At 37.5% G+C, this 26,448-nt stretch overlaps 2 protein-coding genes across 3 annotated transcripts in view; one reads left to right on the top strand and one right to left on the bottom strand.

The window, feature by feature from the left end:
• myl4 (myosin, light chain 4, alkali; atrial, embryonic) overlaps positions 1–26,448 on the top strand; it is a 301,275-nt gene that overhangs the window by 83,580 nt on the left and 191,247 nt on the right. The window lies entirely within an intron of this gene.
• Positions 1–26,448, bottom strand: part of LOC114664762 (sodium channel protein type 4 subunit alpha-like) — a 183,074-nt gene that overhangs the window by 20,069 nt on the left and 136,557 nt on the right. For both annotated transcript variants that reach the window (XM_051918900.1, XM_028819009.2), the window contains exons 14-22: positions 24,251–24,424; positions 20,256–20,612; positions 13,820–14,257; positions 13,607–13,727; positions 13,350–13,504; positions 12,124–12,297; positions 9,861–9,983; positions 2,714–2,986; positions 458–511 (exon numbers count right to left, since the gene is read on the bottom strand). In XM_051918900.1, coding sequence (XP_051774860.1) covers positions 458–511; positions 2,714–2,986; positions 9,861–9,983; positions 12,124–12,297; positions 13,350–13,504; positions 13,607–13,727; positions 13,820–14,257; positions 20,256–20,612; positions 24,251–24,424 — 1,869 coding nt within the window. The remainder of the gene's footprint in view (positions 1–457; positions 512–2,713; positions 2,987–9,860; positions 9,984–12,123; positions 12,298–13,349; positions 13,505–13,606; positions 13,728–13,819; positions 14,258–20,255; positions 20,613–24,250; positions 24,425–26,448) is intronic.

Raw genomic sequence — 26,448 nt, 5'->3', positions numbered from 1 at the left:
TCAGAATTATAAAAGACCCCAGGAATCCTTATACGGAGCCTATTGTATTCATATATTGTCTGATATTGCATTCACTGTGTGTTGGTTTTACTTATCTACTGTATGCATTATGCTGCTTTTACTAGTCAATGGAAGACTTGCTAGTAAGACAATAAATGTGAACTTGAGAATAAATAAAAAACCTTTTGGGTACACAGTAAACTGTGATCATGTGTGCAGCAGAAATTAGAGAGCAGACAGCAGGCAACACCATAGTGCTGGCAACATGACACTAACTAGAAATAGATGAGTAATTTTTGGGGAAAGTAGAATGAGAGCTGATGTGTTAGGAAGCATTAACTGAAATAAAGTCAACTGGACCTTTCAAGGATGTCAGAACCATTGTGTTTCAGAAGTGTAATTGCATTTATTCTTGAACCAATCACTGCATTACAAACAAAATCTATTTTGTGCTTACCATGCGTGAATCTACTGCAGCATACATAATGTCCATCCAGCCTTTAAAAGTGGCCTAATTGAATAAAAAGACAGTGGCTTAAATTGAAAAGAACGTTTTCTGTTAAATCTTTACATATCTGATGCACAATTCCAATACAAATGGTACCAGTTCTTTCTAGTTATATTATATCACTGTAACATCTTATCATCTCCTGGAGGGTCAAAGCAGCTGCAAGCTTTCCTTCCAACCTTTACTGTGTCTGAACAGATATTCTGTCAAAATTTTATTTTCATTTTTTATACAAGTACTGCATTTGTTAATCTGCAGGGTCACGATGTTACCTTTACCTTTATCTGAAATGACCTGGCAGTGCTTCCCAAGTTCAGGGTTCAGCACCCACTGTGGCTGCATTTTCACAAATAGCACGTCCTTTTACCTCTAACTGGTTTCATTGTTTAGTTAGCTGGGCTTTTTCTTGTCTTACTTTGCATTCAGAGGAGTGCGGCAGAGTGTGATTTCCAATTATTAAAAAACCTCAGAACCTGTTATATTCTTGCCATAGCTTTAAATGTCTAACTCTCTTTTGTAATTTTCCTATTAATTTCTGTGGTTTTTGCACTCCAAAAAGTATCCTAATTTTTCCACCAAAAGATTTTCAATGGCAGGCCAACAATGTGATTAATAAAAGAACCAAGAGAAGAAATGTTAGTCATAAACTAGCAGGGTCAAAGGCATTAAATATGTCCTACATCAAAATATCAAATCCTAAACGCAAACCAGCTCTAGTGACATCAAAGATTGCAACATCCTAAGCATCAAGTTGGCACATCATGGCATAAAATGGTGATCTATAAAAATAAAATGACAGCAGAAAATTTCCAAAAATAGTGTGAAAAAAGTCAACATTTTAAATCGCACTTTCCTCCATATGTTCTGGCACACTGCTCTTTTGTTTTCTCTCTTTTGATTACAGATAAGCCAGATTCTCTCTTCCCTTTTCTCTGGAAATGTTAAGTCTTATTCCTCAAACTGTATTTCTGTAGGACCTTTCAAAACTGTCTCTCGTCTTTCACCAGTGTGAATTGTTCTCTCTTGGCACTCTAGTGGCCTAATTACTTTTTAACCTCTCAACGGAAATCTTCCAGGCTTCTTTCTTTTGACAATTATCAATCTACCTTTTTATTCTAATTCTTACCTCTCAAATTAACAGAGGATTTTTGGGATCCATTGAGAATTGGTCTACCTCAGTTTCAGCAATGAAAGCAATATTATTTGATGTCCATTGACATCACAGTTACAGCATACTTAAGTTCATTTGGCTTTGTCCATGATGCTTTTGCTAATTGATTATTTTCCTCCTCTTCCATCTTTGTCATACCCACTTAGTGCTCTTATTAGTAAATAATGGTTTATATAGCCAGAATACTTGGGAAAGTAGAAAAACAATGATGATGTTGATAAACATTTTAACAACATTTATTAAAAAAAAAAAACTATTCCCAAGTAATATTATATTTTATATATATATATATATATATATATATATATATATATATATATATATATATATATATATATATATATATAATTGGTACAGTCCAATAAAATATTGCAAAGCCAGTTTTATAATTTCTGTACTGACACCAGAAACTGGCAAATAGTTTGCTTAATTAAAAATCAAAAGCAAATGTTGCTGTAATGGACCCTCAGGACTGAACTTAACTACTGATTAATGCAATTACAATTAGAAATGACACTCCAATGAATGCTCCTCTTTAGTATTATGTCATTTGTATCTGTGTCTGCTCTTTGCTAATTGTGAGAAATTCAATATGATTAATCATTACTACTGTTTTTGTAATTTCATGTTTAATTGCCTGTCTCATTTTTTTGCTTGTTCCGTACTTAGAAGTACAGTGCAATCTGTGATTTGTATTTGCATTCATATTTTTCATTAATTTTGTTGTTTTTATCTTTCTATTTTGTCCCCTTCAATGTATTTTTAAATAACTGTTAGCATTACTAGCAGATACCTGTTAAAATGATGGGGAAAAACAAAATATATATTTCTTGACTTTTTAACTGATGAAGCCACATTTGGTAGGTGTACTGTATATTGTAAAAACTCTTGTTAAGTGCTAAATTGAAAGGCATGGATTGTTAGTGGGCTCTCTCACATCAGGTCTACAAAATAAGGAATGTGGTGCCAGTCTCTTTCTTAGACTGGGGAACTCATTTTCGGCACACTGATTTTCTTCTTTTCAGTTAACTTACCACCTGCAACAGGGACAAGTAGCCTAGACCCACATTATCAAAATTGACTTTCAAATTCATCCATCTGGCTTCCTCTGGAATTGCCAAGCATTCTGACTTGTTGTTGATCACGGATATGGGAAACAGCTCATCTGTTGTGGTGTTGATGCACCTGTAGAACTTCCCAGCAAACATATTTACTCCCATGATGCTGAAGATTAGCCAAAAGATCAGACAGACCAGCAGGACATTCATAATAGATGGAATTGCTCCCAAAAGGGCGTTGACCACTACCTGGAAAAACAATGCAAGAGAACAAATACAGACAGGGCTCAGATTGTGAAGAGGTTAATAATCGTACATCTTGTAGAAGAGCTCTAATATTGCCACACTCTGACACATTAGCATGGTTTGAAGTCCAAGAGCATTAAAAAGGCAAGATTTTTTGGATGTAAGCCCCTTATAATCTGCATACATAAGCTTTTCTGGGTCTGGCCTTCACTGACAAAACAGTTAAAACATTGAAAGCCCACCAGTTATCTCCTTTTAACTCCATATGCCTCATCTCTCTATTATAAAAAAATATCTTTTGGAGGTAGACTAGGGAGACGAGACATGATCTTCTCGGAAGACAATTTGAAGTCCCGCGAGAGACACTTTAACTTGCTCCCAGCTCTTAAAACAACAGCAAGCAAAATACGCAGCTCGCCAGCAGCAGAAAGCCAGCAGATGATCCGACGGCATCTCCTTAGCATGCGTTCAGAAGGCCCCCCACCACAACGTGAGCAACGTTATACATTCTGCGAGAAAGAGATGTGACCACGTCTGGGGCCGGAAATAAAGGACATGTATTGTTTTTACAAAAATTTTAAAGTAAAAGTGAAAATAATGCATATGTAACAATTCCCATGAAACTAACAATCTCTTTAAATTGTATATCTGGTAAACTAAACCCAGGGGTGGGGAAGCAAAGCGATCAGGGGGCAGAACCCTAAAATGTTAAAAAAAATGAGAGTCACAAAACAGTTTACATACAAGAGAAAGAAATTTGTCAGAAAACTTCAATTTTCATTGTGATATCCTGAACAGACTGTTTAAAACTGAACAACTCCTTTTTGAAAGCATTCCTGAATTTTTGAAATTGCTAATCTTAATATAGAGAAACATTCTTGACCAACTTAATTACATATTAGTTTACAGTTTCAAAATTGTACTGAGGAAGGTTATTTCAGCTTGTACACTTTATGTATTTTGCTGTTTTCCTCATGGGATAGTCACACTTACTGGCAAAACAGACCCCTAAAACAAATTATTGAAATAACAGAAAAGTTGTGCTCTTAGTGGTTGTACCCAATAAGTTTAACATAACCATAACCATAAAAGTGAAAAATGCATGCGCAGCAATAAAAAAAAGTCACTCAATTTATCTAGTTATGAGTTGACAAGTAAGGGATTGTGCATACAGTAGATAAATACTATTAAAAATGTATTCAACATTTACAGAACATTAATATAACCTAACAGGTGCAAAATGTAGATATTAATTCCAGATTTCTCTGATAATATAGTTTAATAGACACACCATCAAATTCATCTGCTATCCATCATGGGTCATTGCAGTCAACAGTTTCAGTTTTAGACTTTAACTCTGTTAGTTACTTTTTCATATATTTTAGGTTAAAAAAATGTGCAATACAATTTGCCATGAACTTTCCCAACCAGCTACTAGCAATAGTACAAAAATGCAATTTTTACATCACTTGAGGTGAAACCTGTTGTCTATACAGTAGTCCTATTTGGATGGAATTAGTTTTACTCCAGGAATTGAGGTAAAGTAATAATTACTGTAGGACCTCTGTAATTTTTAAGCTCTATTCAGATGGCATGAGTTTTACACCAGGAAGTGGTATAAAGTCAGTTATTCACCAGCAGTGCTTTACCAGCATTTTTCCATTCCCTTTAGTTAATATATGAATACTGTTAGTTTGGACCACATTAGCAACCCAATCTGTTAAACAATCTGTTACAGAAAACAGTCTAGATTTATAAATCTAAAATTCAAATTAATGATCTCAAGTTGACCCAAGCAATTTAAACCTAAGGAAAATGACAATAAAGGCTTCTCTATATCCATAAATTCAACAGCTGCAGCATTTTCCTCAAATTTTCAATTATGTCACACTAATAAAGAAATGTTTTTTTAGACAACTAAACATTGCAATATACAGTGTCCTTTTAAAACATGCAAGCATTTTCAAAGTTGTCACTTCTTTCTAAGTTGGTTTAGCTGTTATTGTGTAACATTTTGACCTTTTTTCTAATATGAATGAGTGCTACATAAACATATGTATTTTTGTTATGCTATTAGCAGTAAAAGCAATTTTGAATACACCTTTGATCACTGGGAACATCAAAAGAAAGACTAGAGTTAAGTTCCCCCAAATGAAATTAAATCAAAGATGTCTATTTACCAATAAATTAGTGATTTGTATTTCCCACATAAAGAAGTAAAACATACTGCAATGAGGGTATCAATAACAATCCAGGGCCAATTGGTGGTCTGTAGCGCAGATTGTTACAGAACATGATTCATTATGCTGCTTTTTTTTTTTTTTTTTTTTTAACTACAGTAAAAATAACTATTAAATAAGGATTTGCAGGCACCACAGAATGTCAGAAGTATGATTATGTTTGATTATGAACATGAAACAAGGCAGAGGTTTGTAGCTGCAAGTCACATTAAGCAACATTACAACATGCCAGTATGTGGTTTGGCAGTGAAAGGTAATAAGTTCTACTCTAAAAGGTTTAATACAAAAATGCTGAAACAAGTAAGTAAAAGGCTTGCTAGAAAGTGAAATCGTTTTCCAGTATAGTCCAAAATTTTCACAAGCTAATTTCTCAAACTGTATGAAATAAGTATGTGAATTTCCCCTTGGGATTAATAAAGTATCTATTTAATTTGCTAATTAATACATTAATTACTAGCCGAAGCCCGCCGTAGCATACGGAGGTGTAAGAATAGGAATTCAGAAATCAAGAAGAAGTAAATACTTCTTGAAAGACGCAGTTGTGAATAGGTGTTTTGGTGGAGATGACAGATAATGAGATGGAAGATCTACTCGTACTACAATATCAGGTCTGTGCTCTGGTCTTTGGGTATCCGACAGTGCATGTAGAATGTCCGGCCATGCAGGATTACAAGTGAAAGTGATAAATAAATCAGGCTTTCCGAATTTACATACTATGGCCATGGCATCCTAATAGTTTTGTTGCATGTATCTTGGACTTCCTGGAAATGTGGACGGTAATATGATCATTTTGCCTACATGTATGTTGTTATTTTCAGCCTTTGCTTGCAGTGCGTCTGATAGTCCTTTGTATTATTCCACTTGCAGATCTTGTTGATATAATCTTAGCTAGTTGGGACGCGAGCCCTCTGATTTAACATACGCATCCACAACGTACTGTTGGAATAGTTTGTCGCTGGAGCGCAAAATACTAAATGTATTCCTCATTGCTAATCTGTATGCGTAAAATTGGCATTGAGTAAGCCTGATTCGCTTGCCGGTTCTTTTATCGGGAACATGTTGTAAATCTTTGTGCCAGCCAATGTCTCTGTAAGGGAATAAAAGTGGGTAAACCATAGGATCGCAATTCATATTGAGCGTGGAAATCTGTTTACAGGAGTTGCCTATGAGATAGATGCAAATGTCCCTTTCGGCAGGTGGATTGCGATCTTCTCCGATGAAAAATCGCTGCAACATCGGAGTGATATGTCAGGGCATTGTATCGTCGTAAATCCTGCCCAGGGTTTTCCTTGAAAACCATTCGTACACATGCTATTGGATTGGACTGAGCGATTTCATGTATGTGTTTGTATGATTTAGCGAAGGGGTTGATTGTTCTGAGCATGGAATCTAGCTGGAGAAGTAAATTTTCGCTGCATACAGAGTTTGCTTTATCTGTAAGCGGACTTCAGTAGCTTGTGCTGTGTCAAAAACATACAACTGTCCATATCCTGGAGAGGTAGAAGTGTTAGCGTATAGTGGAGAGATTTGGTGATAAATTTGCCCTTGTATTTTAAAACAGTATGGTCCGTGGCCAGGAGGTTGAGCTATCTGTGCACCCATGGAAGAGAACACTAGAGAAGAGTTGTATTCTCGAATGTGTTCATGATCATTTATAGCTTCTGATGTTTGCTGTGTAAGAAGCTGTTGTAAAGACACAGGTGGCTCCCGCAAAGGTAGTAAAGCTACTTTACCGTTGTGGCAGCACCTCGAGTACTTGTTGGATGTATTACGCTCAGCAGGCCAGTATAGTGCATGACAGTGTTTGCACTGCTGGTCTGGAGTCCCAATGTTGTACTCCTGGACGAGAAGACAGGAATTAGGTGAAGTACCACCTGTGGTAATGGGAAGAGGATTGTGTGTATGTCTGCTGAGACTGCGTTGATTTGGAAACGTTGCTTTGCAGATGTCGCATTGCAAGAGTTGTGAATGAGTTTTGTTGTGTTTAGTTAGAAAATCCTGTGTAATGAACTTCTTATTGCACTTCTGGTACTCATATAGTTGTTGGGAAGAATGCCTTTTCTTGTGATTAGCAAGTGAGGTTCGCGTTTGAAAAGTTTTGTTGCAGGAATCGCACTGGAAGAATGTGGGGAAGGGTTTGGAGGAGAACGATTAGGAATCGAGAAATGCTTTGTCGGCTGCGTGTGGGCGGGACCAGTTTTGAAGAAGAGCCACAGGCAGCGTGGGTAAGGGTTTGGAAGAGGACGAATAGGAATCGAGAAATGCCATGTCGGCTGCGTGGGGGCGGGACCGGTTTTGAAGTGGAAGCAGGATGAACCAGAAGAGAAATATATATTATAGATTATGCATACCATATAATACAACAAGCAATCATGTTTGTACATGCAAGATAAAACACTCAGGTATTGCAGATCTACAAGATGATTTTCAAATTTTCACAGAATTATTTTTATGTTTATGTCTCTGGTGACTCTTCCTATGAAGTCAGTAGATGGATTGGGAGAGCATGGGGGGTCATGAGCTCGCTGGAAAGGGATGTGTGGTGTGCCCGATATCTATGCAAAAGGACGAAGGTCCAAGTCTTTAGAGTCCTGGTGCTACCTGTCTTGCTATATGGTTGTGAGACACAGACGCTATCCAGTGACCTGGGACGAAGACTGAACTCCTTCAGTAATGTGTCTCTTCAGAGAATCTTTGGGAACCGCTGGTTTGACTTTGTGTCAAATGAGCAGCTGCTTATGGAGCACTGAATGAGGAATATTACCTATATTTTGAGGGAGTGTCAGTTATGGCACAACAGCCATGTGGCACAATTCCCAGAGAGTGATCCTGCTCGTAAGATCCTCATTGTTGAGTACCCAAGTGGCTGGACCAGACCAAGGGGACGCCCACATAACACCTGGCTAGGGTCATTTCCAAAGGGTGGGACTGGACCGTCTGTCTACCTGAGGAGTTGCCAGCTGGGATCCTGAGCTGTTTCGTTGTGTGGTGGGTGCAGCAACGTGCTGTAACCAGTACATGCTCCCCAACCTGACCTGACCTGATGTTTATGAACCCACCTTATGCAATATATTCAGTATGATACCCTTTAATGTTTACATGAAATATACTTCTACTTCAGGCACACAGTAATTGTGAAATAAGGTCAAGATGATTTCGCACAGTATGTACAAGATCATTTTTTCCATATACACTTGAAAATCTTTCCTGTTTGTGCCATTTTTGTATTATATTACACAGGAAACCTTTGAATTTTTATAACACACTTTCATGTTTAAACATGATCATTTGCTGTACAATATAGGAATATTTTTAACTTGTACAAAGACATTTTCTAAAACATTTTAAGAACATTACAACAACCAATCCATACAATAACTAGCCATTCAATTTTTAGAATTAAAAGCTGAAGGAGACAACTCACTAGACTCCTGACACCTTCAGTTTTGGTCAATCACCCGAAGAGCCTCTGCACATCTCGCTGTTAATCAGTGTCTCCTTTTGGTTAACGAAACCTTTTTATATTTTTGTCTTGATTTTTACATATTTTATACTAGGTGTCCTCTGTGGCTCCACCCACATAGCAGTGAAACAGGAGAAACTTTAAAAATCAATAAAAAATGTAAAAAAAAAGTTATAATTTGTATTGAGAAGAATTTATATTGATTGATTTCGTATGTGAGGGTCTGTTCATATACAATATTTTTGGTTTTGCTATCGGGGGCGAGAATGTAGTGGTGATCTTTTTGCCAACAATGTAAAAAGTTGGCAAGGTATCTCTGGCTAAGTGAAAGGTGGGTACACTCCAACGTTAAACGTTGCCACTGTATCTGATCAAATTCAGCTTTGATGGGAGAGTGTTCCCCACGTGGGGAGATGAGCACATGGCCGTGATATCCATGCTAACAAGCAGGTGCCCTCTAATACACATGTAGCTGTGATCTCTCTATCTCAAAAATGTCAAACGTTACTCTTTAACAATCTCTAGATGATAATGTCTGCTGAACAAACAGGTATCATAGTTAAGCAGAGGCAAGGTATGCTCCAATACATGGTGAGAGGTAGAGCGACTCGAATGGAGGCTGGTGCGTGAGTGAGGAGGGCCGCCTCAGATTTGCACGAATAAATGGGTGCTGCAACCAAACATCTCTGAACTTAGCACGATGACAGAAGTCGCAAAATCAACCGGAATGTTCAAGAAAATTACAGAAAGAAACCTGATCTAAATCCATTAAGAAGTTCTTTCATGAAAAGCAGACAGACATTCAAACAGACTCTGGATTTTATATATATATTTTACATATTTTTGTGAAGTCTCTGAGTATATCAGGCCGAAAGGACAATGGGCCTTTCATAAGGAATCATCATATAGTCATTTATACAAATCTAATATTATGAAAAAAAAAACTCCTCTAACATTTTATCATACGATTCAAATGTCCTGAAACACATGAAAAAACAACTGTTAATGGTTGGTGAAGAGGTTGTAAAGCTAATGGATATTTAAAAATTCTGAAAAAGTACAGCCTGAATTATGCTTATATCTCCAACATAATTTTGTGCTGTTTATTTCTTTTCCTCATTAATGTAAATTGATGGAAAAATGAAGATGAATGATATTTAAATTCTGCAGTTACCCTCATGCCTTCAAATCGTGACAGTGCTCTTAAGGGCCTCAAGGCTCGGAGTGTCCGCAAGGATTTGATGGGTCCCAGTTCAGAATACCCCATTAAGTTTGCTGTAAGGCTGATCAAAGAAACCTATGAAAAGAGAGAAATGATGGAATTACTAAAGAATAACAAAGTATGGTATTCTGAGTATTTGACTGTCAAATATATTCCATAAGTGCAGCAAATATAATTAGTACATCACTCTTAGTCACAGTATGCTTTAAATGATTATGGAGACATTCATATAACTTTTTCCTAAATGTAAATACATGTAAAGAGTTAGGTTGCTTGTGTGTATGTGGGAACATATACAGTACATACACACACACAATATTAGAATATAAAATGCTAACTATGCATCAGAACAAGGTGCTTGAAAATTTTAGCATCCACAGAGAAACCAAAAAACATGATTAGAACTGAATGTCTGGCAATGCTTTGTGTGTAATATTTCTCAGTGCAGAGAAAACAAGTGGAAGAAATGGGCTTATATAGAACTCTAAATTCATTGGACAAATGCTGGAAATAATAAGATGATAAAAAGAGGCAGTTACCAGACCCCACTTCTGCTATTTTATTTGTCACACTGGTTTGATAGTATTGTCTTCTTCAAGCCATTCAGCTCTGAACTACGCCACCTGGCCACAGATAAATAGGCAAAAAAAACTGAGTGGCAGATAAGAAGCTTATCCATGTTCTTTTTGAACCAGAGACTCTTGTTCTGACGATGATGGTAATGTCACACTCCTTGTCTCTGCAGCGGATTATAAACTCCAAATTCAACCAGGATTAAAATGTAAGATAACTGTTGCATTTTATCCCTATGCTTTCTTGGATTGGCCTCAGCTTCCCCACCATTCTTCTAAGGATATAGCAGGTTTACAAGATGCATGGATGGATAGATGAATGGATATTTTAATGTTTTGATCTCTGTAACCAACTTTACAGTTATGTGGAGATGTTTTTGGTCTAGCATTAGACTTGAGATAAATGTTCCTATGTGTTAGGAAGCTTCAACCCCGTGAAAATGTACACCTTTTGCTAAATAAAATTTAGAAACAAACTTGTTCCTTAAAAAGCAACAAGCACAATCAGTGACACAAAAACAAATTCAAAGTTTCTTTCAAAGTAGAAACATGTTTGAGATAAAGTGAAGTGTCGTCTGTAAATCTGTTGTCTCCCCTCTTATCTACCAGGCCAACCAGCATGTGTGTTCTGGACTCCAAGCAGATATTAAATTATGCAAACTAGCTAAGTATTTATAAACAGCAGATGCTCCATTTAGAATTGTTGATAAATCTCAAGTCACTTATTCATGTGTATCATATGGAAAATAATAGACAAAGAGAGCGGTGGCACCAGAGTAGATCTAAAAGGATACCGCACAAAGTTTGAAGAGTTCCCTGGCTGGTAACAAGGATGCCACCAGGATAGTACAGGACAGGGTAAAGTCCTATGGAAAGCCTAAAAAAAGACTTTATCAGACAGATAAAAATGGAGAACACGGTGGATGTGTTTTTTGCTTTAATTGGACAAAGAGAATGAGAACAGAATGGAAATAATAGGTCACCTCTAACTTACAGGTTTCAGCCCAAGGCCTTTAAATTGAGCATTTGTGATGTGGTAGATTATTTAAGATTAAGGCCGGGAAGAAATGTAAGGATGTGAGTGTTCTTGCACCTCGCTGCTAGGGAAAGCCAATTGTCCTTGCCAGGAATGAGAGGGGGGAATAGACAGATGTGGAAATGCTATGGAGACATGGCCTTATAAGATCTTATGAGATCTCAGGAAGTAAAAACATTACTGGAAGGTTTAGCCTTGCGTCAAAATGAGACAGTCCTAAGAAGTTATTCAAGAGCTTGATAGCGAAAGGGCTGATTGACTCAACAGTGGGAAGCAGAAATGTGTAGAGGCCAGATGGCTCACAGCTGAAAATGTGAATTAAGGAGCTGGGATATGAAACATAATGAAACTTAATGGTGGACATTTGGAAGTGACACCATGCCCAAAAGACTGGTGTTTAAGGCCTATGACATGTAAGCTTGTTGAGCCAGCAAAAGTTTTGTTTTATTTTCACTATTCCTTTATAGTTCAAGTATTGATCCATTTCTTCTGTACTTTATTAGAATAAACAAATGATTTGATAGATCCTATGCCTCAGAATTATTTTGGAGGAAGAAAATCTTATAATGCTAGCAGGCACATGTTACAGATAAAATGAAATACTTACATCCACAATAAGGAAATCTAGCCAACACCATGCATTGGTGAAATAGGTCTTAAATCCATAGGCGGTCCACTTTAAAAGCATTTCAATCACAAATACGTAGGTAAACACTTTGTCTGCATACTCCAAGATTATTTTTATCGTTTTCCTTTGTTCAATGTATACATCTTCAAATGCCTGTGTAAAGAAAGGGATAGTCCATCAGTGTGATATAAACTAGTATTTCTCAGCCTTTTTGGTGTAGCAACCCACTTTTTACCATGTAACTGTCTTTGCGGCCTAAGGAGGGTGTTGAGTCCTCTTTGATGAATTTTCCACAGGGTATCCAACTCTGGTTCTCATGGGCTGCAGGTTTTCATTCTTACCATCTTCTTAATTAGTGAGCCATTTTTGCTGATTAACTTGTTTTGCCTTAGTTTTAATTGATGAGACTCAGACCCCTTAGTTGTTTCTTTTTCCTTAATGAGCAGCCAAACAATAATTAGACACAAAACAAGCTACCACATGACCAGCTAACCTGAAAATAAAGAATGGTGAAGGTCTCTGTCATGTTGGTCTGCTCAGGTCACCAAAACATCTTGACCATGGTCTGAGAAAAAAAAAACGGCTGTGGCAGAATGAGAGCAGCAACAAGTCCTGATATTCAATAACAGCTTTAAAAAACAGTAAAGAATTGGCTTCTCATTAAGAAACTGGTTGGAGTGAAATTGGCTGGAGTTTGACGTTCCAATTTAGCTGGTCATTTGTTGGCTCGTTTCACATCTCATTTCTGTTTGGCTGCCATTTAATGAAAAAACGAATCAATTCAGAGGACTGAAACCTTAAAAACAGGGCTATTAAAATGAAGTGAAAAGGAGTTCATTAACAGTGAAAGCTGCATGCCAATTAGGAAAAGGGTTAGAATGAAAACCTGCAGCCACTGCGGCCCAACAGGACCAGAGTTGGACAACCCTGATTTAGCATGATCATCAATCAGATGTTGATTAATGATTACTGCACTTGTATTATTTAACTTAGCTCCAAGGTTTTTCTCTGAAGATACCTTCACTTTTTATCCAATACGAAGTCTTGCATTTGTAAATTTCTTAAAACAGTGTAACACACATTTTAAATATATTATCTGTTATCCACTGTGAACTCTTGTGCAAGGTCCTCAGTCCTCTCATACATTTAAAGACTGAATGATGTCAAGTTTATCTTGTTAATCTGTAAGAACAACAAGGGCTTACCAGGGCACCACTACTCAGCAAAATCATGAAGATGATAAAGGTCTCAAACCAGTTGTGCTCCACAATGGAAAAGCATGCTTTCCTCAAATTCCACCACTGTTTCCCTTTGCCTTGCGTAATATCAACTGTGAGACAGGGACATCGCCGGATACAGCCTGTATGTCACACACACAAGAAAAACAACTTTTTTGGAGTAATTAAACATTTTTTTTAAGAAATAAATATAGAAACTTGACTGTGACCCAAGGAAACTATACCTTCTGTGAAGCAAGGCTCTGGTTCTTCACTTTCTGCTGCTTCTTCCAAAGCTGTCTCCTCCTCAATCTCTGGTGGCTTGTAATCAGCAGTACTGCAGGAGCTCCCATCAATTATTGTGTGCTGTCAAAGATCACTTTAAATTAGACCTTGGTAAGGTTTAACACATATTGTCATAACAGAAGTGCTTTCAAAAATATTGCCAAAATTCTTACTTTTATGGGTTCTTGAATTTCTAAACTAATCTCATCGTCATCTTTTTCAAAATCAGACTCCCCAGGTGCAATGGGAGCAGTGAGTCTCATATCTGCATTGGTCAGAAATCCAGAGCGATCCAACTCATCCATCTTGTGAGCTTCTTTCCTTGTGACACCATCCACAATCTTAAAATCTGATTTAGCTTCCTCTGGTAAATCCATGTGGTTAAGAACAAACTGTTCTTTTTTGTCACTTTCATCTTCTTCAGCTTGTGCTTTCTTCTTCCCAAGAATTGTTCGAAGCAGACCCAAAATGCTTCCTTTGACAAAATCAATGCCACGTGTTATCCTCCCAATGGCGATTTGGAGGTTATTCATTTCACCATCATCATCTTTGCTAGAGAGATTGTCCGCACTAAAGGAGCTTAGCAGCAAGGCTAAAAAGAGGTTAAGCACCTGGCGAAAAAGCAAACACAACACATCATTTCAGACTCACTATGAAACACTAAGCTTTGGTGACATAACCTAATTCACCAAGTGAAATTATGATATTTCTACATGAGTTAAGCTCTTTCAGGCCCAGAGCTCAATGTACAGGACACATGCCTTTAACATCATGCAAAAATTCTAACAGTAACATTATTATACAGCAGAGAAATATGTTGTAGCAATCTTTGACTGTTAATGTCTCTTAGAAACCATCTCTAATGTATAGGAAAGACTTGTCTATCCCCAAAGATCCCCTTTCCACAGATGACCCACTACAAGACCAAACCTCCACTGATTACTGAGTGTGACCACACCTATAGTAAAAATACTCACTTTTTAACTTCATTATTTATCTATACATTTTATTAAATTTCTTAATCCAGTTTTAGGGACTCAAGGAGCCAGGCTCTGTCACACCAAGACACTCCTGGGCAATACATCAAGTTATCAGAGTATCCTCACTTATTCATTCTAAGCCAATTAACCCAACATGCACGTCTCAGAAAATTCAGGAGGAGAAATGGAGTATGCAGAGAACTCCATGTGAAGAATGTGCACAATTGATTGACAGTGGAGCACAGTATTTGGACTGCTTTGTCTTTTAATAATAAACTTAAAGAAAATACGGGTGTAGAAGAGTCGCAACAGGCAAAAACAAGATTGAGAATAAGTGTAATAAATGGATGTTTTCAACAGTGGTGGGCTGTCAGGGCCTGCAGGGCCTTCTCTGCTGGCCTAAAAAAATATCTGAATCACAAACTGATGTTAATTATATTTTGTCCATGAATACTTATTAAATAATTCCAAATAGTCTGTCCACTTTCTTTCATAGCTTTTCCGATGGTTGTGCCACTTCCAGACATGTATTTTAGTATTAAAGCATTTAACCAATCACATTTCATCCATCATTTGTTGCCAGGCAGGGACAAAGTCAATGAAGTCTGCCCGGAGGCCTTCACAATCCGTTCTGCAGGCCCTCTAACTCAAAATAAATGTCGATTAAACTGTTGCTTCAACCAATCAGATTTTGAGTTGGTGTTACTAGGGCCCTCTAGCAGGCGTACGGCAACGTCACCGTATTCAGACCCGTTGATTGGATAGGATGGTGTAAGTATGCCATGGATAATTTTGCAGGAAAATCTCCCACTGATCTCCTTGACTTCCTTCATCAGAAAAATCTGAATGAGCGCATGGGGCAGCTGTACACATTGGTATGTTTGGCGGTGACCATTCCCGTGTCCACTGCTTCTATCGAGCGGACATTTTCAGCCCTAAAGCGAATTAAAACTTATGCCAGAAATACGACAGGGCAGGTTTGACTTTCAGCATTGGCTTCGATGGCGACAGAAAGGGACTTCGTGATGGAACTGAAGCACATGGATAATCTGTACGACAGAGTAATTGAACTGTTTTTGAGGAAAGAGAGGAGGATGGATTTTGTTTACAAATAATCTGAATTTTTGTTGAGTAAAATGTTGCGATTTTCCTAAATAATATTGTAAGTTTATGAGTTATTATTGATGTTTTTTATGTGTGTCGCGGCTGTAGCTGCAGTAGAAAGGAACTTGTTCACCCCTGGTTTGTCTATTCAATAAAGGCATTTATTGTGGCTACAGGAGTTATCTATCTGCGATGCAACGGCTCTTTATACTGTATTGCTACATATTAAGATGGTTTTTATAACCATAAATTAGTTTATGAGGGGCAGGTTGATTCAGACGGAGCACTACTGAAGGCCTAGGTGTGAAATGCATGGTTCGCCACTGGTTTTCAAACCTTACAGGGTGCGCCGAAGATGACTTTTTGCTCTTTCATTAAGACTTACATGAACAGTTAAAAGTAAATAGTTTGGCAGACTAACATAAAAAGGATGAGGATAAAAGATTTAAATGGCATATACACCGGACAACAGGTTAATCTCCTCTGTGTTTGACACATTCTTGTCTGTATAATTGGTCTCTTGTTTTGAGTGTTTACAGCTGTTGGTTTCGGTGCCAGAGGGCACATTTGAGATGGGAATTAGCACTTGTCCAAGGTCAGAGTTGCTTTTGCTGGCGCTAGATGAATAATTTAAATATATCAGCCTGAATAAATAGTTCACATCCTATCTGCTAGTGTTTGTCTTCGGAACTACTAATAGCCAAAAGTGCTGGGAGAAGAAGGGCCAGTTACTCTTGGCTCACTATTTCCAGCTGTACTTTGTTACCACATTGCAAAAGATATTTCCTCTTCTCTCTAAGTATAACCCAACAGGAAATTCAGTCTGAGTCATTAATAGTAAAGAATTACTTGACCTCCCTGATAAATATAGAATATATATATATATATCCAATTCAGTGCAAATAGACAACTTTCAAAGTATCACCTCAGGCACTAGCAGATGATCCTTAGAAGACTTGATTCACTAAGTTTGCTCGTTTTTTTTTTCTTCTTTGTTATCAGTATTTTTTTTTGTTTCATTCATATTATTATGTTTGGCTTCTTTGGTAACTCTATTTGTATTTTTATCTATAAATCACATCTGCTTTTTTTTCATCACTTCCCCTCATTTATTATTGTATCCCCTAATTTATTATTTAAGCGCACTGGGCAATATTTAAAATATGAAATGTGCTTCATCAATAAATGTATTATCACTATTATTAGGATCATAATTATGATTATGAGTTCTCTTTTTGGTTACTGAAGAGGTCATAATCATTACAATTTTGGGCATCAAACCTACTCCTGATTGTTATATATTTAAAATTTGTCTTCAAATGACTACATTACAGCTGCTAACTGGAAGTATTCTTCATATTATTTAAACCAGTATAAATCCAAGATGTTTGTTTTTAAATATTAAACCAATTCCCACATGGTTTTTGTTATTTTGTTTTAAATTATTATTTCTTCATCTACGGTGGCACAGTGGTCAGCACTGTTGCCTCGCAGATGTAGCATCCAGGGTTTGCTCATTCACTCCGGATGTTCATGGGTTTGACTCCCTATAGGGGAATGTGCACAACACTGTTGTTTGGCCTTCTTTGCTTTCCATAAAGCCATGTTAGCACTTGGAAAAAAGCACTTGGAAAATACTGTAAGTTCCTTTCATGTTTATTATTCCTTAACTTTATTTTTGGTTAATTACAAGCTCCCAATCTTATGATATTACAGTTATCCCTTGTGATTTGTGGAGGTTATGGGCACAGGACCCCCATGAATGTTTTTGGGGCCCATGATTACTGTATAGTCTAAATAAGATACACAAAGTTGTGAGAAATACGAGATAGAATGATCACTGCACAAGGATATAATGTGTGTTATGTTTTTTTTTTACAGCCACTGAGCATATACAATACATGATCAAAAGTATGTGGGTACCCCTCCAAATTATCAAGTTTAGATGTTTCAGATGCAGGTACTGTTAAAATGTCCACAAACAAAGCACACAGCCATGCAATCTCCATTGACAAACATTGGCAGTAGAATGGATAGTACTGAGGAGCTCAGGGATTTTAAACATGGCACTGTCATAAGATGCCACTTTTGCCACAAGTTAGAACATACAATTTCTGGTCTGCTCTGATCACCTATGGGTGCTACTGTTGTAAAGTGGAAGGAAGCATCGAGGAGCAATAATAGTTCAGCCATAAAGTGGAGGACTACGCAAACTCCCAGAGTGGGGTCACCAAGTGCTGAAGTGCATTACATGTAAAAATGGGCTGTCCTTTGTTTCATCACTTGCAACAGAATTGGGGTTCAAACTGCTTCTACAACCACAGCACAATAAATGTGCATCAGGAGCTTTATGAAAATCATTTTCATGGCCAAGCCTAAGATCACTCTGCTCAATACAAAGCGTCAGCTGAAATGCTGTAAAGCAAGCTGCATTTGACTCTGGAGCAGTGGAAATGTGTTCTCTGGAGTGTTGAGTCCCACTTCACTATCTGGCAGTCTGTTGGAAATGGGTATGGCTGATGCCAGAAGAACAAAACCGTTTGGACTGCATACAGCCTACTTTAAAGTTTGATGAAAGACATAATAGTTGTTTGGAGGTTTTCCGGGTTTGGGGTAGGCTCCGTGGCTCCAGACAAAACATTTTAGACAACTTTGTGGCAATAATTTGTGATGGACCTTTTCTGTTCCAGCATAACTATGCCTCTCTGAATAAAGCTAAGTCCATAAAGACATGGTTTGAATAGTTTGGTGTGGGGGAGACTGATTGATCTGCACAGAGCCCTGATCTCAGATTTTCTGAAGATCCTTGGGATGAATTGGACCACCAACTGAGAGCCAGATCTTCTCTTCCAACTTCCATTACCTGACATCACAAATGCTTTTTTGGACTGAATGGGCACAAACTGCCACAGACACACTCCAAAATATTGTTGAAAGTTATCCCAGAAAAATGGAGGGTGTTATAGCCAGTTGGGTTGGGTAACTCCATATTAAAGCCCATGGTTTTGGAATGGGATGTCCACAAGCTCATATAGTTGTGATGGGCTGTTGTACACAAACATCTGGCCATTTGGTGTAAGTTTATTAACTAGTCCTCTATCAAGAAACAATTAAATCTTAAATTTATTCTCTGCTGAAAAATATGATCTTACATGTGTCATAGCTGTTGATGGAACTTAAGTTTCAATGCTGTTAAAAAAAGAGGTCTGCTTTTGGGAATACTTGTAAATCACCTTTCAATGGCCAATAACTGATCTGATGCTTTTTACACAATATTTAAGACAAGTTCTAAGAAAAGTTGTTGTCAGGACATTCCATTGTTCTTCTGATCCCTGTTTAAAGTTTCATGCTGTGTAACTTACTAATGAATGGGAACAAAGTAAGTCCTAAAAATAACATACATGTAAGTTACTTAGTCATTATCATCACCCATCAGTCTCAAATTGCTTAAATTAACCCCAGAATCATACAAGTCAAAACAATTCCCAGCATCATAATGCGTAATAGTCTGTTAACCATATTAAGTTAGACTTCCTAACTAGCATCAGCTATAGAATAACACACACAGACTTACACATTAACATTAACACATTAAACTAATCTACACATTTCTCCGATGGAATCCAGGAGTAGCTGGGTGCAAATTCCCGAGTCGGCCCAAGACTCTATAATTCTGTAATTATACACATAATTAATGCTCATCTTTCAGCAGATTGGAGTGGTGGCTCTCAGGCTAGGGATCTATCCCAGCAATTGGAAGGTTGCTGGTTCAAATGCCATAAATTCCAGAAATTATTCCACTCCATTAGACACTTGATCAAGGCTTTTAACCTGCAATTTCTCCTTCCTGGGTATGAAATCAACCTGCATCCAGCCCTGCAAGCAGGTTCTCCGACCTGATGGGAAAACTTGGGAGTTGCGGGCAAGACTGGCACTTCAGCCACTGTAAAAAACCTGACACTGTTCCACTCCATTCAAATAAGTATGGTGCTGAGGTGTCACCCGTTGCACAGTTGTGCTAGGGTCCTGATTCTTAGGTGATTCATTATGTGATGGGTGTGGCAACACACTGTATCAGTGCATGCTCCTAATTTAGCAGATTAATTCAAGGAGCATTCTAGAATGTCTCCATTCTGGTTAAGGATATGACACAAATCATATATATGGATGCAATATTAAAAGGCTTAAAACAATAAAAATATCTTTATTCTCACTTTGCAAGTGAGTACAACTAAATGTCAGACATACTTTAACATAAACAGTTTTTTCTCAAACGTCATCCCATCTGTCATCATAATTTTTTAAAACTTTGTATTATCTCATCTACTTTAAGCTTACTACTGTGAACTCTTAAAGGTAACAGTTCTCTTTACTGAACATTCCTTTTTATTTGTTGTTGTAGCTGCTCATCAGTTCCTTTCTAGTTATCTTATTGATACCGACTGCATGCTCTTCAAACAGCTTCTTTGGTAAATGCAACATCAGATTTGCCATCTTAAAGTGTTCAAAATGCAAAGCACCTTACCACAAGGTTTCCAATAACCATGACCATCATGAAGACAGTGAGACACATTGCTTGTCCAGCTACTTCCATGCAGTCCCACATAGTTTCAATCCATTCTCCACATAGGATGCGAAAGACAATCAAGAAAGCGTGGAAAAAATCATTCATGTGCCAGCGAGGTAGTTCACAACTTTCATTGATCTTACAAACACAATCCTTGTAAGACTTGCCGAAAAGCTGCATCCCCACCACCGCAAATATGAAAACGATGATGGCCAAGACCAGTGTCAGGTTACCGAGAGCTCCAACTGAGTTTCCAATGATCTTGATCAACATGTTCAGTGTGGGCCAAGATTTGGCCAACTTAAACACACGAAGCTGTAAGAGAAGCAAAGTAGCACATCAGCAGGTGACATGAGGAAATTGCTGGAGAATATCCATAAGGATTTAGGCAAGAATAAAGAAGAAACTTAGAACATTACAGGAAAACTCAGTATTTCTCACTATTATTTAATTAATTAATTCATTAATTTATTTAAAGAGCTTATATAAAAAGCCAAATTGCTCCCTGGGGACAGAATAAAGCTCTATCTGTCTCTCTGTCTATCAGAATCTTCAATTTTTTTCCTGTTATGTTGCTTTCATTATTTGATACAAAGTCCAGTGTAATTCAAATAAATGCATTTCAGTTTTTAAATGTTGCACACATTTCACCCTAACAATGTCATACATGTGCTTCTAAGGATCTCCTCCTGAGCTCATCTAAGGTATGTAACAACCTGCCGGGACAGTAGAGAGTGCTATCGTTAACAGTATTCTCTTCTTTTGCCTCTGCAGCAACGCAAAGCCGCCCAACAAGTGCATTTAACTCTGCCCCTTCCAGTACATTGCCTTTAAGAGATCGGGACATCCAAAGGACAATGTCACTTAGCTCATAGGCAGCCTGCAAGATGGAGCTCCCAAAGCGCAGACAAACCTTCATTTGTTTCTTATATTACATAACTCACAATCCTCTATTTATTTTGCTAAACCCTAGCCTGGGCATAATATACCAAGACGGGCGTCAGTTTCTTTTGTTTTCGTTTCTTATTAAATGGGATGACACAGTTGGTGCCCCAACTATTGATCATCTCAGAAGTCATTCCAGCACTTGACCACAAATGCACAGATAAATTGGTATTTCAATACGTAGAAAAAAATCTGTAGTAAAATTTTAGAATTTTACAAATAACTTTAATGTTATTTATCGTTAGCATGGGCGGCACGGTGGCGCAGCAGTAAGGAGACCTGGGTTCGCTTCCCGGGTCCTCCCTGCGTGGAGTTTGCATGTTCTCCCAGTGTCTGCTTGGGTTTCCTTTAGGTACTCCGGTTTCCTCCCACAGTCCAAAGACATGCAGGTTATGTGCATCGGCAATCCTAAATTATCCCTAGTGTGTGCTTGGTGTGTGCCCTGTGGTGGGCTGGCGCCCTACCTGGGGTTTGTTCCTGCCTTGTGCCATGTGTTGGCTGGGATTGGCTCCAGAAGACGCCTGTGACCCTGCGTTAGGATTCAGCAGGTTGGATAATTGATGGATGGATGGATATCGTTAGCATCCATTAATTTCTAAAACCATGTACTGTATCTACTATAGATTTTTGAGAGAAGGAGAACAGTGCTTATCCAAGCACTTAAGCTAAAAGAGAAATATTGGAAAAGCCACCTTAAGACTCACAGATGTGGGGAAAACAAGCAAACGCACTCAACTCAGGCCAAGGTCTTCTGGTGGCATAAAGCAATAAATAGCATAAGTTCTGTACTATAGAGTTTTTTTCTTTATTGTTAATATTGTAGTTTATATAAAGAATGTGAAGAATGCATTTTAATTTATGCATATTATTCACAGATTAGCATATTAAAATCTGTATTATTTGATGTTTTTTAATGAAATACATAAAACATTCAATATTTTACCTTTCAACCATTCATTTAATGATTCATTATATGTTAATCCCTCAAAATGGTATTCCTTACACATTTGTTATTTAAACTCAATTTAGCAATATATAATTTTCCTGTATTTTTGCAGTGTATGCAAAAAGTATTGATTTACCAAATCACTTTTACTGATTGTAGTATATGGCATATGATACCAAACAGAACATAGGCCATACGCACAACTAAAAATGTGCTGTATCAAGGACCATGCCAGACCAAGCAAGACCAGACACTAACCAACATAAAAACAGTGAGCCATCTGGTAGCTTATTAAGTTGTATTATATTACCAACACTCATTGTACTCTGTTTTGAGCATATTCTCTGTAGTGCATGAATAAATATGTAACTTTCTCTCAAGGTTGTTGTGCTATTCTAGTTATTGCCTGAGGTTACATATATAAAAGAAAAAGGGAGGTGATGAACTGCAGTTGCAGTCAGCTCTGATATGGTGGTAAATGTATGGGATTTACGTCATTCTGTTATGATCTACATAAGAGTCTAAAAGAGGAAACGGGGTCACCTACGATCCTACTACAATAAAAATGGTAGTATAGCTAGCAGTGTCTCTGCCAGGTTTCAGGAAATGAAACTTTTAATATTAAGGCCTTCACTCACATCTACAATCAGAATGGACGATGCCTTTGTATTAGGGTGAAAAAATAGCTAATTTTAAAGTTTGTTATATAAGACTCGTAATATTTAATTTGTGTGGAAATTAAGATTGTTATAGGATTATTAAGTGACGATGCAGTTTATAAGTGAATAAAACTGTAAATAAGACTAAAGTATTTATGTAGGAGTTTAACAGGCAAGTGCCCTTTTGGCCAGAAGGTTTGGAAAAGCAAGCACCTCATAGTGACTCGTGCAATTAATAAATGTTTTTTCAAGAAGAAGAGGACATTGGGATATATATTCAAATAAAAAAGAAGGACACTGGTTAAGCTCAGACAAACTAAACAGTGCTTGGAACTTTGTAGTCAACATGTTATCGTATTTAGCTAAAAGTATGTTCAATCACAAGTAACAAGATCATTGGAAATGATCAGCTGACTGATAATGGCAGTTGCAACTACTGCTAAATCTGACATGATCCATCACCAAGGCACTGAATTAAGAGAGACATGACATCACAACTGGAATAGAGAGAGAGATATCACAAGAGGATAACAGCAAACATCAGGTCTGGCCTAAGAAAACGAATGTAGTAGTATCCAAAAGCAATTTTGCCACCCGATTCCATGCTTGCTGTGTGGCTCTGATATGAATTGCTCAGGATATATGTTTTACCCATTATTTTATCTAAGATTTGGGTGTATGCCTGGTTTCTCTGCAAATATACATAATTAAAAATTTTTGTTTGCAGACGCTAGCAATCAGCAGGGGTAGGAGGCTGTGGAGGATGAGCGATTATGATACTTACCCAGGTTCTATTGGATTGTAACCCAGAATGTAAGCGTTAAGGGCTTCAGTAATATAACAAGAGGTGTTTGTTCAAGTTAAATTCTTTCTGAGGTGGCAAACTGGGAGCAGACAATGGAAAGTGATCTCGGCATGAGCAGGCTCCCGGCTCTTTATAGGGTATTCAGTGTAAATACTTTTACTGCAGCCAGTCTCTGTTAGGAACGGGTCGGTCCTTGCAGTGGGAGAACTCAGAGCAAGTTTGGTCTCAGCCATCGCTAAGGTATTCAGAGGTTCAGCCCTTGCAGAGTTGGAAAAATGGGAACAATCTGAGCAGCTTGTCACTGTTAAGGAGGTTCAGGGTTAAATTCTTTCAGGGTGGAAAACAGAAAAAATCGGTCTCAGCAGTGTTTATCCTGCACTTATTAAGGATTCCAAAGGTATGTATTGTGGGATGTACATGTAAAAATAGGGTTAGTACGGTCTGGAACATTAAATAGGCATTTCAAGGATTAACTTGTCCACCAATAAAAAAGAACCTTGTGAATCTACAGAGCACTGTTTTGGACACATTCACAATAAAAAACTGTACTGATAAGACAAAGCTCCAAAGGCAGAAATGTTAATGACAACTGACTTACCAAACGGAAGGATCGGAGGACAGACAGGCCTTCCACATCGGCAAGTCCCAGTTCCACCAGACTGAGAGTGACAATAATGCTATCAAAGATATTCCATCCAGTTTGAAAGTAATAATATGGATCAAGAGCAATGATTTTGAACACCATCTCAGCAGCGAAGATGCCAGTGAACACCTATTGGAGACATATATATGAGACTTTATAGGGTAGTTGAAGCACTAAGTACTGTGGTCAGGGTTAACAGGTATCTATTAGTTTGGGGAAAAAAGTAATCTGAGAACAAAAATTATTAAAAACTTATTTATTGCTAGCAATTAACATTATAGCATGACTGTGTTTATAGAAGATTGAAAATAATTTGTGATATTTACCCCTAGATACTGTATTTAAACTGCTCTGCTAAGATAAATGGGAAGGTGTCAAATCTAATATTGTGTGCTAGAGAGTTCACTGGAAAAAGCACACTTTTATTCAAATTAATTTTGAGTCCAGATATCTTTTGAAAATCTACCAGTCCTTTTAGGACTGCTGGCACAGAATTTTGTGGGTTGGATATATACAATCCCATATCATCTACATATAGTGATATTTTTGTTCAAGTACTTCTCTAAAATCCCCTTTATCTCAGATGCATTTTGTAAGTAAACGGCCAATGGTGACTGCAAAGAGCCGTGGCGATAGGGGACGTCCTTGTTGAGTACCGCGTTCTACTTTGAAGTAGTCTGAAATAATGCTGTTACTATGAACGGAGGCTTCTGGACTAATATAGAGTAGTTAATTCCATGCACATGTTTGGGCCAAACCCAAATTTGTGCAATGTGGTGAACAGGTAGTTCCATTCAACCATATCAAATGCTTTTTCTGCATCCAACGATAGTAAGATCTCTAGGGTGTTAGATTTAATGGATGAATATATTAAACAAACATCGAAGATTAGAAGCTAAGTGTCTGCCTTTAATAAATCTGGTTTGGTCTTGTGATATTACAGAAGGAAGCACTTTCTCAACCCTTCTAGCCAGAACTTTGGAAAGCATCTTAATGTCATGATTCAAGAGTGAGACTGGTCTGTATGATGCACATTGTTAAATTTGAAGCTTAATTGCTCATACGATGCAAAAACATTATCTATGTACAAGTCTCTAAATGTTTTAATCCCAGACATTTTCCAAAATTAAATACTGTTTATGTTTGAGAGGGGGGTAAAAAGTTTGTCATCCACCACTCTACAATTTAAAAAAAATATTTTCAAGTCCCTTCCTATTAAAGATCCCAAGGTAAAATGAGGAAAGGATCTTTCAATTAATATTTCAAAAAAGGAGTGGAAGGTAGCCATGCACAAAATACACTCTAGTTCCATATGCACAAAGCATTCATTCATTCAACTTAAAATATTCTATCATGAGTATTTATCTTGATTAAACCTATCCAAAATGTTTACAGGGCAAGATTCAACTTGTGAACGCTGCAATCTAGCTCCAGCCTAACTGGGCCACATGTTTTGGCCTTGCTACAAATTAAGCTGTGTTTGGTGGACTCCCAGATGGGCTTAAAGTGGAGGATAAACAAATCATAATTGCATTTACCTCACTACTAGCACATAGACTTATCTTGCTCAACTGGAAGAATTCCACTCCACTACGTTTAAGTCAGTGGGTAACTGATGTCCTATACTATTTGAAATTGGAAAAAATCTAATTCTCACTCAGAGGATCTGTTCAAATATTTAAAAAATATGGCAGGATCTAATCAATAACATTTTAGAATAAGCTTCTATATTGGGGGAAAAGGATATGGTTCCTTCCTTGCTACTTTCAAAGATTTGCTTTGTTGGCTGGCTCCCCTTCCTCTCTTTCTTTTGGTTGGTTTTGTTAAGTTTGATTTGACTGTATGGATTCTTATTTGCTTTTAATTAAAATCAAAATAAAAAAAAGAAAAGAAAATAAGTGTAACGAAAATCACATGGTAGGTTACCTTGTATCTAGACTAGTTTTCCAGCAAATAGTCAAGTACACAAAAGAAAATAAGTTCAAAACACAAGTAGTGAAGTAAGTCTATACGCACATTCCTAACTTGGTGCTTACACTGCTTAGCCACTAGGTCAGAGAACAACAGCAGTAAGCTTGACCTTTGCTGGCCTAGAAACTCTCCATCAGTGAAATTCACTGAAAATGCCCTTGTGACAGTATTCAAAGACACCA

This window comes from Erpetoichthys calabaricus, chromosome 14, assembly GCF_900747795.2.
Source record: "Erpetoichthys calabaricus chromosome 14, fErpCal1.3, whole genome shotgun sequence".
In the NCBI taxonomy this organism is placed as follows: Eukaryota; Metazoa; Chordata; class Cladistia; order Polypteriformes; family Polypteridae; genus Erpetoichthys; species Erpetoichthys calabaricus.
The sequence above is the reverse complement of the archived record's forward strand: the minus strand, read 5'-3'. Positions and strand labels throughout refer to the sequence as shown.